The sequence below is a fragment of the Mus caroli genome, unplaced genomic scaffold (assembly GCF_978045245.1).
Source record: "Mus caroli unplaced genomic scaffold, Mus_caroli_1 scaffold_19, whole genome shotgun sequence".
In the NCBI taxonomy this organism is placed as follows: domain Eukaryota; kingdom Metazoa; phylum Chordata; class Mammalia; order Rodentia; family Muridae; genus Mus; species Mus caroli.
The window spans coordinates 59,799,884-59,815,094 of NW_028227274.1; the positions used below are offsets into that span (position 1 = coordinate 59,799,884).

Below are 15,211 nucleotides of genomic sequence, written 5' to 3' on the forward strand. Positions count from 1 at the left end.
TGTATTTATGTGAAGTGATGGTCTCAGCGTTCATGATTATACAATCAAAAAGCTCATCAACTCTGAAAAAAACCTTTGAAGATGTTCTGTATCCAGGGATCTTATATCTGCATCAAATATTCAGCCAGGATTCCGCTCGCGTAAAAATGAACAGCTCACCATCACATTAGGGCTAGATGCACTTTTACTTTTAATACATGGTCAAATTATACATATTTCAAAGAATTATTTTAAAATATTCCCTTATGATTTATCATCTGTAAATCTGTATACCTATTATATATATATATATATGTCACATAAAAGTTCCTCAGGTAATAATGAGGTTGAGGTGGATAAAGCTTTAGAGCCCTGCTCTAACCTCACTGAGTCTTGGGCTTATGGTTTGGAAAGTGGGGGGCGTGGTATGTAGTGTCCCCAGAGTGCAGCCCGGGGAAGGTTCTCAACTCCTGGTACTTCTTAGTGTTGTCGTTATTATGTAAAGAACTTGAAACAGATTTCTGTATAGAATGATACATTGGAACTCAGACTCCATTTGTGTAAATGACCCAAGAGATGGAGCTCTCTGGGCCTCAAGCTTCCATTAGCAGAACTGGGCTATTAATAGCGCCTCATCTGAAAGCGTGTGTTGGGGGGTAAATGAGGTCAGGAATGGGAAAGGCGGGCACGCTGCCTGGTACAGGGCGCGGCTCACTGCACATCGGTTGGGCTATTTTTATCAGTAAGTGCAGGAATAGCGCTCCCTCCCCTATTGGATGTGACAATTGTGTAAGTGCCTGACTTAAAATATCACCCTTGTCGGCTCCACCACCTGCCTATCAGGGGAACGGGAGGAGATACCGCACTCACAAACTGCAGAAAGGCATGGAGCTTAAGGTCCCTCGCTAGGCTGCAGTACTGCTCCGCAGGTCCCCCGGGGATATCCAGGCACCGTTCGTGTGGCCGGAAGCTGAGGAAAACCTGAATCCAGGGCCAACAGAGATCGGTGGTCAGATCCCACCGTGACCATCTTACGCCTAACCCCCAATTCAGCAGACCTCCCAAGCAGCTTTCCAGAGCCCCCACATACCTCCCTGTAACTAGCCAGCACATACGCCATCTGTCCCTGCTCAACATGGGGGATTAGAAGAGGCTTACTGAGCCAGGGTCCTTATCTCTTCACTCCTTTGGGGCCACACTTATCTGTGTGCCACCTCCATGGTGAATCTTTGGCCATGTGCACGCCCTACAGAAGCTATTCATGTCTTGTCTGTTAAGCCATTCAAACCAATGCATGCAAAAGAAAAAGCCAGGGGGCTGGAGAGATGGCTCAGTGGTTAAGAGTACTACTTAACTGTTCTTGCAGGGGACCTGGGTTTGGTTCCTAGCAACCACAAGGCAACTCACAACCATCTGTAATTCCAGTTCCAAAGGACCATTGACCCTGACCCATGAGGACTCTAATGGGCTCAGAAGCTACCTCTAGCCCCCAGTTTTGGGGCTTTGGGTTACAGTGTGCTTGTCAGCACACCCAACTGACACTTTACCCCAGAGTCTCTGCAGCTGGTACCTCTGTAGCTTGTGGGCTTAGCCTTTGGACCCTGCAGGGCTCTCACCTCCAGATTACCCATGAAATCGACCACATTGTTTCTGAGCTCCTTCACACAAAGAGACACCCACTGGAATCTCTCCTCCAGGTCATCAAATTCCTTGTCTTCTGTCTGTAAGTAAAGCCATATGTGCGAGGGTCAGAAGAGCCACATGGGGGCAGTGTGTAACTGGTTTCTCTGCCTCAGGAACTCAACAGGGACAATCTCTCCACAGATTTTTGGGAAGACAAGAAGAAGAGCTGGTTCATTCAGCCTACAACTTAGAGGGGCAGTTAAAAAAAAAAAACAGTATAAACTGTATGTTATTAATATTAATAATGCTATTAATAGCCCAGTTCTGCTAATGGAAGCTTGAGGCCCAGACCCTAGGACATAGAGGCAGGATTATGAGGATGCCATAGCAAGGACTTGTTTCAAAAACAAACAGCAGTGGCGTTGGGTAGCTTTGCATTCAGACCATGGCATCAGACACTGCACTCTGAGTCCAGGCCCACTTGCTTCCTAGCTGTGTGGCTATGGGCAGACACTTCATCCTCTGCTAGCCTCTGTTTCCGTGTGTGAAAACTGAGATAAGAATACCTACTTAGGCCCATGGCTTAAATGCTTAAATGCTACTGCTTTGGAAGAGGCACTCAGCCTGAGCCTCGGCTGGGAACTGTTCAGACTGCTTGGTGCCCTGCCCAAGCTCAGAGCCTGATTCCTCTATAAGCGGCGTGAGCCTAGAGAATCAGGTGGTGTGCTTCTTGTGGTCTCTCCCTCTCAGCTTCAGATACCTCGCTTTCCAAAGGTACCTCACCATGCTTTCATTCCCCACCGAACTTGCGCTCACCCGGGATACTAGCCCTGCCTCCTGCTTCAGCATCTGGCTCAGTCTGGTGGTCTTCTTGGAAAGAGTATGTGTGTTGATGCGGGCCAGCCGCTCCCGAAGGCTCAGCTGCTCCACTTTGGTATACTTTAAGGCTGCAGTGACACGGAAGAAAAGGCACTGTGGGTGACCAAAGTAGATCCAGAAGGCATACAGCCCCATTTCCTCCTGACTTGGCACTCTGCTCCATCAAGTTACACCCCGCAGAATGGTAGATCCCACAGGGAATTCCAGTACTCAGGGTCCTCTTTGTCCCAGGTATGATTCCTGGCTGGAGAGCATGCAGTGTACTTTAACAGGTCACCGCAACTTGGGGTCTCGGTTTAAATACACACACAGACACACACACACACAAACACACACACACATATATATATATTGGGCAGGAGAGATGACTCAGTGGTTAAGAGCACTGATTACTCTTCCGAAGGCCCCTAGTTCAAATCCCAGCAACCACATGGTGGCTCACAACCATCTGTAATAAGATCTGACTCCCTATTCTGGAGTATCCGAAGACAGCTACAGGGTAATTACATATAATAAATAAATAAATATTAAAAAAAATAAATTTAAAAAAATATATTGAAGGAAAAAAAGCATAGCAGAATTAGCCTTCAAACAGCATATACTGACCACCACTCCATCAGCTGGACATTGTATGTGTGTGCAGAAGTAACACACTCTGCCCTGCAAATATTTATGAATTTGAAGTAATTGTCTTCCAAAGAAGCACACGGGCTGTTCTTCCAAAGGACCTGGGTTTGGTTCTTAGCACATGCATGGTGGCTCACAACCACCTATAACTCTAGTTCCAAAGGATCAATCTGACACCTTCTTCTGCTCTCCACGGCAAGCATGTGGTGCACCGGCATACACGGAGGCAAAACACCCACATACACAAAATAAAAGCAAATACATTCAGCCAGGGGCCTGAATGCCTTTAATCCCAGCACTCAGGAGGCAGAGGCAGAGGCAGGAGGATCTCCGTAAGATCGAGGCCAGCCTGGTCTACAGAGTGAGTTCCAGGATAGCCAGGGCTACACAGAGAAACCCTGTCTCAAACAATAATAATAAATAAGTAATATTTTCTAAAAAATAAACTTGCACTTAACTCTTGGTATCATGCTCACAGTGGACAGCTGAGTTTCTTGATGCTTGGCTACCGCTTCCTTTTGCAGCCCTTCCGACTACAAGTAACCTGAGAGGTGGATGCATCATCCAGCCACTCGCATATCCACACACACCTCTTTCCCTCCCAGCGGTGATGGAGATTAAACCAGGGCCTTACACATATCAGGCAAGCACCTAGTCAGCAGAACTCCTTCCCAGTCCCACATTTTCATGATAGATGAGGCTATCTCGGGGTGAGTTTTGGATCTAGGAATGCTGTCCCTGAAGCACCCCGAAACGCAAGTCCCTACCCACTTCCTTGCGCATCTTGTATTCGTTGATATTGCCGTTCACATCCTGGAGGGCAGAGGTGGCTCTCTGAAGAGCAGGGTGGGCGCTGGCATCTGCAGGTGTGTTCTCCAGGATTTTCTGCAGCAGGAGGGGGTACTTGGTAATCCTCTGCAGAGGGATCACAAGGAAGAAACTGAGACCCGAAGGTCCAGCTTGTGGCCTGAGGGAGAAGGTTGCTGTTAGGCAGGTAGAGACCATCCTTTAGGGGGCCAGGGGGCTTAGGGTCGTGGTCCAGCTCTGTCACTTAGCTCAATGTGTGATATCAGGCAGTGCACTCTCTCCCTGTTGTCTTTTCTGTAACTTATGGAATCTAGATAGTAGGCGGCCAGAGCCATTCCTAGGTCTTAATGATCCCTGATCAGTACAAAGTCCAGCACTCTATCGGCCCTATTCACCCTCTCAGAATTAAACATGACTGACTATGCCCTCTTCCTTAACAGGTATCACTCAGTAGGACCCAGAGTCTGCTCATTCCATGGGTTACTCTGTCTGCCTGATGCAAGAGCCCTTTCCTCCACATGCGCCCTTGGCCTTGTGTGGTCCTACTGCTTTCGATATATCCTAAGCCCCTGTTCTCACCGTTAGCTTCTCTCCAGGCATCAGAATCACATGCTGAACTGCACTCAATTGTGACGTCACGTCTCTAGTCAGATAACATCCCAGGACCCAGAGGTCACTCACTTGATATTTTACTTAACAAAATAGGCTATTACTTTAAAAAGGTTTGAGGGCCAGCGAGATGGCTCGGCAGGTAAGGGGGCTTGCCACAAAGCCTGAGGACCTGTCTCTGACGCTCACATGGTACAGGAGGGAGCTGATTCCTTCCTACAAGCTGTCTTCTGACCTCCACAAATACATGCACACACTAAATAAATAAATGAGTGTGAGAGTACCACGGGAGCCTAATTTTTAGAGTATATGGGAGAAAGTATCAACTTCCTTTAAATAGTTTAGCATAAAAATAGATAAGAAGATATTGATGTGTTAACTCTCATTTCAGGTGGTAGATAGAATATTCATCATATCATCCTAGTTTTCTATGGGTTTGGAATTGTTATCAGAAAACCATGTAATGATTTATTTATTTTTATTTTAGGTGCATTGGTGGGTGTTTTGCCTACATGTATGTCTGTGCATGGGTGTCTGATCCCCTGGAACCGGACTCACAGACAGTTGTGAGCTGCCATATGAATGCTGGGAATCGAACCTGGGTACTCCAGAACAGCAGCCAATGCTCTTAAGCACTGAGGCAGGTCAAGGGCCGCTGGGGAGAGGCTCCAGCAGCAAGCTTTCTTTGGTGATTCTCAGATTCTGAGAGGTGTATAGAATTCCAGCCCCTAACTTGTCTCAGTGCGCCTCCTACAAGAATCACAAGTGTTCCTAGGGGCCAGCCTCTGGGGCCCTGTAACAGAGCCAAGTCCTTCCTAAGGAAAACTCTTTAGACCAAAGTTCGGGAAAGAAACAGCTCAGAGGCTAAGAATAGACATAGCAGGTGGGAGCCCGAAGGGGGCAACGGGTGGACTTCACCTGGACTGGCCATCTGCTCTCCCTAAGGGTGTCCTGAGCTCAGATAACTGTGGGCGGGTATTTTGGGAACTTCATTCTAGGCTGACATTCCACGGGAAAGAGCCAGCTGTCTCCCAGGGACAACTGTCACCATAGTACAAACCAGAGGCCTAGGGGTCCTTAAAGAGATGACTGCATTTTTTTTAATGTCACCAAGGAATCAGTACAGAATGGTGGAAGCCACTCACTCACATTTGTGGCTTTCTTAAATTAGCACAGAGGAAAACTGTATGCGGCATCTCATACAGATGATAGGAATGGAAGGACAACACAGAAGGCTGAGGGAGTTTGACAGAACACAGCTTCTTACATTCTCTCGGGAGTGTCACTGGCTGAGATCTGGGACAGTTGGGCAATATTTTTGAAACATACCTTTGCTCCACCAACCCCAGCCTAGACATCTACGCACAGAAATCTTAGCTCAAGCAAACAAGGGTAGAGGTTAAGTTGTTCAGCAATTCTATGACTGCACACCACACACACACACAGAGACATACACACACACATACACATGCACACTCGCACACACACACACTCACACACATTCACACACATACATACACACACTCACTCTCACACACACACACACACACACTCACACACATTCACACACATACATACACACACTCACTCTCACACACACACACACACTCACACACATTCACATACATACATACACACACACACACTCACACACACATACACATGCACGCTCTCTCACACACACACACACACTCTCACACACTCACACACACATACATACACACACTCACTCTCACACACATACACACTCTCACACACTCACACACACATATACACAGACACACAAACACAATCCACCAATAGAATAGGGGAGTAAAGCAAAATCTACGAGCTGTCCTGGAGCAAGCTCTATGCAGCCCTAAAAGGAACACAGGAGAATCACTTACACTGTCAGGAGACAATGTTCACAGCTACAATTAAATAAAAGTTCTAGAATAGCGAAGGCGTCTCTTTAAAAACACCACCACCTCCTCCTGCTTCCCTACCGGCCTCTGTATCTTTCTGTCTGTAACTATACAGAAGAAAACTAAACAGGGAATGGCCATCCCTCGGGAAGGCCAACTGGGAATGGACTTCATGTGTTTGCGTATAATTTGAGTATTACATTCATATTTAAACCAAACACAATTAGCTGATGAAGGGAAACAGGTTATTTGCCTTCTCGAAACACCGCTGCACCTGCGCCTGCCAGCCTTCTAAAGCATTTGTTTCCAGGGCTGGTCCTCCTCTGCTATGCCTCCTTTCCCACACCACTCTGTGAAAGCTCCTTCCTAATATAGAGCTTCCTGTCCAGGCCTTCGTCTCTGTCTTAAAGGTCAGGCTACCCTGACAGCTAATCCACACAAAGGTGAAGTCGTCAGTGTATGTTCTGAGACCTCGGTCTGACTTTTCTACTACTGTGACAAAACACCCTAACCAAGGCAACTCACACAATTTTTAAAAGAATTTAATTTGGGGCTTACAGTGTTAGAGTGTTAATAGTCCATGATGGTGGAACAGAGGCATGGGAGCAGGAATACCTGAGAGCTCACATCTCCATCCACATGTCGGAAGCAGTGAGAGAGAGAGAGAGAGAGAGAGAGAGAGAGAGAGAGAGAGAGAGAGCACTAACTGGGAATGGCAATAACCCTCATACAGACCTGTGCTACAGAGACTCAGAGACTAGCACAGGACTCTCATGTCCCTCTGAACACTCAGAGTCTGAACAGGGCCTCAAAATATACTCTGACTCCATGAGCCAAAATATTTCTGTGACTCTCAGACTCGATCCAACCACACGACACACTACTGGGCTTTTTTTTTTTAATTCCTTTTTTAAAATGATTTATTTATTTATTTATTTATATGAGTCTCTCTTCAGACACACCAGAAGAGGGTATCAAACCCCATTGCAGATGGTTGTGAGCCACCAATGTGGTTGCTGGGAATTGAGCTCAGGACCTCTGGAAGAGCAGTCAGTGCTCTTAACCGCTGAGCCATCTCTCTAGCCCACTAGCCAGCTTTTTATACACCACCTTCTATACAAAAGACTCAGGCTATTTACAGGGATATCATCCATTCTCATTTCCTGACCTCCTGAGTGTGTGAGCTATCATGTTACATTATCATTAGTGTGTCATACACATGAAGTCAGGACTGCCTTCCCTGTGGGTTGTGGTCCTTGGGTACACACACCCTCTGCTCTTTCATCTTATTGTACTTCTTCTTTTTAATTAATTAATTTAATTTTTTACATTCCATATTTTACTCCCCACCCCATCCACCCCTCTGACTGTTCCACATCCCATACCTCCTCCCCAACCCCTTGTCTCCACGGATGTCCCCATCCCCCACCCCACATGACCTCTAAACTCACTGGGGCCTCCAGTCTCTTGAGGGTTAGGTGCATCATCTCTGAATGAACACAGACCCGGAAATCCTCTATTGTATGTGTGTTGGGGGCCTCATATCAGCTGGTGTATGCTGCCTGTTTGGTGGTCCAGTGTTTGAGAAATCTTGGGGGAGGAGGGTCCAGATTAGTTGAGACTGCTGGTCTTCCTACAGGATAGCCCTTCTCCTCAGCTTCTTTCAGCCTTCCCTAATTCAACAACAGGGGTCAGCTGCTTCTCTCCATTGGTTGGGTGCAAATATCTGCATCTGTCTCTTTCAGCTGCTTGTTGGGTCTTTCGGAGGAGTCATGATAGGTTGATTTTTTTTTTTTTTTTTTTTTTTTGGTTTTTCGAGACAGGGTTTCTCTGTATAGCCCTGCCTGTCCTGGAACTCACTCTGTAGACCAGGCTGGCCTCGAACTCAGAAATCCACCTGCCTCTGCCTCCCGAGTGCTGGGATTAAAGGTGTGCGCCACCACGCCCGGCCGATAGGTCGATTTTTGTGAGTGCTCCATAGCCTTAGTAATAGAGTCAGGCCATGGGACCTCCCCTTGAGCTGGATCCCACTTTGGGCCTGTTGCTGGACCTTTTTTCCTCAGGCTCCTCTCCATTTCCATCCCTGACCTCAAGCTTTACTACAGAGCAATAGTGATAAAAAAAAAAAAAAAAAAAAAAACTGCATGGTATTGGTACACAGACAGACATGTTGATCAATGGACTAAAATTGAAGACCCAGAAATAAAACTACACATTTACGGTCACTTGATCTTTGACAAAGACGCCAAAAATATACAATGGAAAAAAAAAAAAAAAAGAAAGCATCTTCAATAAATGGTGCTGGTCTAACTGGCTGTCTGTATGTAGAAGAATGAAAATAGACCCATATTTGTCACCTTGTACAAAGCTCAAGTCTAAGTGGATCAAGGACCTCAACATAAAACCAGATACACTGACTCTAATAGAGGATAAAGTGGGAAAGAGCCTGGAACTCATTGGCATAGGGCAAAATTTCTAATGGCTCATGATCTAAGATCAAGAATTGATGAATGGGACTTCATGAAACTGCAAAGCGTCTTGTACTTCTTAAACAGAGCAGCTTCAGGATTTTCTTTCCTGACCTCCAAACTTACTTCTTACGTAGAGAGGCAAGCTAATTTTAGAGTGCTTCCTCGCAGCTTCTGGAGTGCTGGTACCCAAGCGTACATTGAAAGCCACATTGCTAGAAAATGCTTCCCCGTCCTTTCTCCTTCATATTAGAGTTAGCATCACACTGACTTCTCCCAGTTCGTTTATAGGCAGGCTCCGTTTTCCAGGGTTTATTTCAGGATAATAAACACATTTAATACTTGGTATAAAAGGAGACATTGCAACGGACAGGACCGAGAACTGCAGAGCGACACGATTCCTGTCTGGCTGAGATGACAAGAATAGCTGGGACTTATTTAGCGTCCCTTGTGTCGTGTGTCTACGCTCCACCAAGCCCTGTTAGGACTCCCATCAGACCCATAAGGAAATTGGTTTTGAGATGTGAAATGGCTCTCATAGGAAGGGGCTGAACCCAATCTGCCACCATGTGGGCCTGGCTCCGGAGCTGCACATACAGAACAAGCAGAAACCTCGTTGCCAACTAGTTATTGCTTCTAGCATGGCTGGGAGGCTGGGGGTGGGGGGAGGGCAGGAACAGAACCCATGGTAGGCATCCCACCTAAGTTTCTGCTTCTCTGAAAAATCTTATTTTTTTAATATTTGCACATTTATTTGAGTGTATGTATGTGGACACAGGTGGGCCACAGCACATGTATGTGGCCAGAAGACAAGTTGTGGGAGACTGTTGTCTACTTCCACCATGTTCTGGGAAGTGAACTTAGGTGGTCAGGTTTGGTGGCAGCAGTCAAGTGCCTTTGCCCACTGAACCACCCTGCCAGCCCAGTAAATGTTGTTTTAAGGAACTGTTTTAGGTTGTTTATTACCTAGCAAAAGCTACTGACAGCAACACTCTCCTAAAGCCATTCTATGCTCTAAACAGGGTCTGCCATCTCCCTTTTACCACAGTCTCCACTGCTCCCTTTTGTCCCACATTGGGCTCTAGCTTTCCTGGTTTTTGTAGTCTGCCTCACATCTAATAAATAGCCCTACAAAAGCCTATGTTTTTGAGACCTATGAGACATTTTTTTTTTTTTTTGAGGAGAGGATCTCAGATATGAGTGAAAAGGAGACTCGGATGGAAGGAGATGGAAGACTGAGAGGAAGGCGAGGCAGATGAGAAAGGCTGGCCCGGCTTCACATCACGCCGCGTGCACTCGCCTGCCTGCTCAGCGCTTTCTCTAGGGCATAAAGAAGCGCCTGTGTGAGGTAATGATGGCTTCCCTGTCCTGCCTCCGCCACCCTGATTTCTCAAGCCTGGCCGTCAATCCCCTCTTGGCAAGCTTCTTAAGTTGTATTTGGGGCTTCTTGTTGGCTCTGGGTTTTCACTGTTGTAGGCTTTGGAGGATTTTGCTTACGAGCAGGATCTTGCTATGTAAGCCTGGCTGGCCTGGAACTCGCTATGCACAGCAAGCCAGTCTCAAGTTCACAGAGATCCTCCTGCCTCTGAATCCTGAGTCCTGGGATTAAAAGTGTACAGTATTCCATCCAGCCAAGTTTTGGAATTGTGAGATATGAGCTTGCCATGTAGCCCAGGTGAGCCTTGAACTCATAGCAATTCTCCTGCCTTGGCTTCTTAAACAAACAAACCAAAACTAAAAACCAAAAACACGAAAAACAAAAAACAGCTACCCTCTGGATGAAGAGTCACAGGTAACTAATGGCTACCGAGAGAGGAAGAATCTGACTTCTGCAAGTGTGATTCTCTTGCTAGGTTATCTAATCCCACGTGGTCAGCCCTTGTCTATATTTATGATCTCAGCTCATATACATATGATCAACACTAAATATATTCAGCAGGATATGTATATATGTATGTGTGTGCATACATATATATGTGTGTGTTACATATATACATACATGTGCAACAGTAATAATTAAAGAAGAAGAAGCTTGAGCTTGAGAGGGAGCTGAATGGGACCCAGAAGGAGTTGGAGGCAGAGGAAGGTTGGGTGGGGTGAAATGATATAAATACAGCACTCATGGATGAAATTGTCAAGAAATGTAAAAAAAAGAAATATATAAATTTTTGATAGAAGGGAAATAGTAAAATGTGAACCAATAATGAATAAATGACCCAAACAATAAGAGAAATCTGTTTTTACACACACACACACACACAATCTCTTTAATATAGAAACAGAATGTGTCACAAGAAAATATCCACAAAGGACTCTTCAATGTCCAAAGAGATGGCCAACTTGTTGTAAGATAGAGGCAAAATAAAGCCAGCCGGAGAGCACCTCCTGACCTAACCCAGGGCAAGCCTCCTAAGGTTTGGTGACATGCTGCACTGGCAAGGATGTGGGAGACAAGCGTGTGCTGTTGACAGGAATATAAATGGGCACGTCTTTACAGGGAGGTTTTAGTTATACCCCACTTCTGAAAAATATGCCTTGCAGCAGAGTAAGATGACCGCAAATCCTGAAAAAAATGCCCCGCCCATAATACTGAGAGAATGAAAACAAACTGAATGTCCACCCACAGCGACACGGGTCAAGCAAGCTGGCATGACCACCTGGAACAAGCGTGTGCATGTGAATTTATTTTTCCTAAGCATTATTTTATAGTCCTATCTTTATGTATCTCTTTGGTCTCTGAAGTTCTGACATTTGAGGCTATCTATTGCACAGTTTTAATGTCAATGACTGACTTTATTTCTCTGATTTTGGGAATTTCCTTCCATCTTGCCACCATTACAGATGATATTGTCCTGTATCATTTGATGTCTGCCCTCACAGGTGCCTTTCCCCACCCAGAAACCTCAGCCCCTAAAGGAGTTCCTTTCCCCCACGTGCCCTAGAATGTGATCCAATAGCTTCCTCATCGGGCTGGGCCAGAGCAGAGGAACCTCTGGTCACAATTACTAAGTGAGGGTTCTAACTGTATCACGCAGAGGGTTCCAGGGAGATAATGTCATAGCACCAGTGACCATGACCACATGTGTTCTTGAATACAAAAGATGAGGAATGACGTGTATTTAAGTGGAAGCACCTCCAAGAAAGAGATAAATGTAACTGGCTTCTGGTTAGAAGTTTAGCCAGGCATGCTGGTGCATGTCTTTAATTCCAGAACTCAGGTTAGGGAAGCAGAGGCAGGCAGAGGATCTCTGTGAATTCCAAGGACAGCCTGGTCTATCGAGAGAGTTCCAAGACAGCCAGGGCTACAAAGAAACCCTATTGTGGGTAGAGATAGAGAAGTAGAAGTAGTAGTTTAAAACAAAAAACCAAAAAAAAAAAAAAAAAAAAAAAAACGATATGTGTTCTGGGAGTGGTAGAGCAGTTTGGAGAAGAGGCAAGCAGGTTTGAGGCCACCTTGATCCACAAACTGAGTTCCAGGAAAGCCAGCACTACACAGAAAAATCTTGTCTGGAAAAACAACAAAGAAAAAGGAAGGAAGGAAGGAAGGAAGGAAGGAAGGAAGGAAGGGAGGGAGGGAGGGAGGGAGGGAGGGAGGGAGGGAGGGAGGGAGGGAGGGAGGGAGGAAAAAAAGAAGGGAAGGAAGGAGGGAAGGAAAGAGGGAGGGAGGGAGGGAGGGAGGAAGGAAGGAAGGAAGGAAGGAAGGAAGGAAGGAAGGAAGGAAGAAGAAAGGGAAGGAAGGAGGGAAAGAGGGAGAGAGGGAAGGAGGGAAGGAGAGAGGGAGGAATGGAGAGAAAGAGGGAAGGAGGAAGGGAGGGAGGAAGGCAGGAAATAAGATTGTATATTTGTAACTACTTGTACATGCAAAAGAGCTATCCATAGAAATCCAAACTGACAGGAAACACAGGAACATAAGGAAGCTTGGAGCCTTGCTTGAGACCACTGAGACTTGAACATTGACTGGCAGCAAGGCCTTCCTGACTGAGAGAGAGGCCTGGCTGCTGACACAGGCCCCAAGCAGCCTGGGCAGACCCCAGCAGGATCAAGACTTGAACTGTCACCAGACATGGTACTCACATGGCAGCTTCGATGATGCCCTGGATCTCCTTCTGCAGTTCTGGCTCCTTCTGGTACGCCTTGAGCAGCAGCAGGGCCTGGTCATAGTTGGCACAGTAGACTTTATAGACTTGTTCAAACTCCTCTTGGAATTCCAAGAATAAGTTACCTGACGGCCAGCAAGCAACAAGGGTTATCAGTTACAAGGTGGGAGGTAGAGTTTGCTCTGCGGAGGTCTGTTTCTATTTTCCAGCCATTTCATGACGTTGCTGAGTGGGTAACAAAATGCTGTACGGTCCAGGTTCTTAAATATCTTTTTTCTTTAAGATTTATTTATTTATGTTATTTATATGAGTACACTATAGTTGTCTTCAGACACACCAGTAGAGGGCATCAGATCCCATTACAGGTGGTTGTGAACCACCATGTTGTTGCTGGGATTTGAACTCAGGATCTCTGGAAGAGCAGTCAGTGTTCTTAACCCATCAATTCTCTAGCCCTGGGGGTCCAGGTTCTTAAACTGTAGGTCATAACCCCAGGTAGGGCTGGCTGCAGACCTAAATGTGGGGTCTGGGAAAGTTTGGCAAGAGTAAAAACTTTCCAAACCCAGAGTAACCGGAGATCACTTCTAAAGCAAACTGAATATGAACCTGAGGTGTTTCTGTCCACGCCCACCTGTGCGGGCTCACGGAACTTCCTCTGCAGCCTTGGTTTTGAACACATGAAACATCTGCACTTTGTTCTGCAGGTAACCTCATGCTACACAACCCCAGTGAACACTGCCTGCAATACCTCTCAGACCTGAGACCCCCCAGATGATATGAAAGGAGTCGCAGCATCTTCTCTGTATATACAAGGTTTTCTGCTCTTACAGAAACAGACTGGTTTAGTTGTGGAAAACGAGACGTTTAATATTTTTCTACTGTCACTCCATATGTAGCAAGTTAGTGTATCTTTGGATCACTTTGTGATAGAATGCCCGATTTTAGTATTTTCTGCTTGAGAGGGTTGGAGAAACGGCTTAGTGGTTCATAGAAATAATTTGCCATTCTGTCAGAGGACCTGTGCTTAGGTCCCAGCAACCACACTAGGTGGCTCACAACCACCTGTAACTCCAGCTCCAGAGACTCCAAAGCTCTCTTCTGGCCTCTAGAGATACATTAACACATATGACATAGACACACAGATACACACACATACATAAATAAAAATAAAATTTACTGCTTGACTGGAGTTTCAGTTTTTTAAAAGTGGTCAAATTTTGGCTTGGAATTAGAACAGTACTTTCCTTAATTTTTTTTTTTAAGGAAAAAGACCCCCTACACTTCTGTCATTGTACTACAGATTCAGACCAAGTGGAATTCTCAACATCGATAATGGTCAAATCAAAATATTGATCAACTCAGAAAAATAAAAAAAAAAACCTGAGGATGTTTTATGTTGTAAAGTATCTGATATTCAACCAAGACTTAATTCTTTAGGTTAAAAATAAACACATATATCTCACTAGTATGGAAATTTGTTTTCATAATTGTTATTGTTGTTGTATTTGAGACAGTGTCTCACTACTTGCTTTGTAGACCAAGCCGGCCTTTGCCTCCTGAATACTGAAATTAAACTTGTGTGATACAAATTCCTGCTGCCTTCAACCTTAATAAGTGGCAAAACTATGAATATAGAAGACATGTCTTAAAATTATTTGTGATTGTCAGTAAATGCTCACGGTTTTCTGTTTTTGTTTTTTGCTTTTTTGTTTTTGCTATTGTTTTGAGACAGAGTTTCTTTGAATAGCCCTAGCTGTTCTGGAAGACCAGGGCTGTAGATCAAGCTGACCTCAAACTCAGAGATCTGCCTGCCTTTGCCTCCTGAGTGCTGGGATTAAAGATGTGCATCATCACCATCTGGCTTATATATATATATATTAGATAGCAATATACTCCACCCCTGAATTGTGTAAAATTTTCTTAGGTAAAAAAAAGTTGTGAGTGGAGCTGGATCCTTGTGTAGAATCATAAAACAGGCTGATAACCTATGTGTGCAGTTTGAGTGTAGTTTAAGAAGCCCTGTATAGACAGCAGGCCAATAGCCTATACAGACCAGTTGAAATTACCTGTGCAAACTGCCTGAGACCAGCACCGCTTCCGGTGTTGGATTTTTCAAGATTGGGGATATTTGTATATATATATATATATATATATATATATATATATATATATATATATATAATGAAATCTCTTGGGGCTGGGGTCCAAGATAACATAT

The 15,211-nt window shown here is 45.2% G+C and overlaps 1 protein-coding gene across 3 annotated transcripts in view; it reads right to left on the bottom strand.

Annotated features, from left to right (window-relative positions):
* The window catches only part of Arhgef37 (Rho guanine nucleotide exchange factor 37), a 44,584-nt gene that overhangs the window by 12,971 nt on the left and 16,402 nt on the right, over positions 1 to 15,211 (bottom strand). For all 3 annotated transcript variants that reach the window (XM_029472268.2, XM_021150706.3, XM_029472267.2), the window contains exons 4-8: positions 12,971 to 13,118; positions 3,876 to 4,075; positions 2,419 to 2,549; positions 1,596 to 1,700; positions 850 to 960 (exon numbers count right to left, since the gene is read on the bottom strand). In XM_029472268.2, coding sequence (XP_029328128.1) covers positions 850 to 960; positions 1,596 to 1,700; positions 2,419 to 2,549; positions 3,876 to 4,075; positions 12,971 to 13,118 — 695 coding nt within the window. The remainder of the gene's footprint in view (positions 1 to 849; positions 961 to 1,595; positions 1,701 to 2,418; positions 2,550 to 3,875; positions 4,076 to 12,970; positions 13,119 to 15,211) is intronic.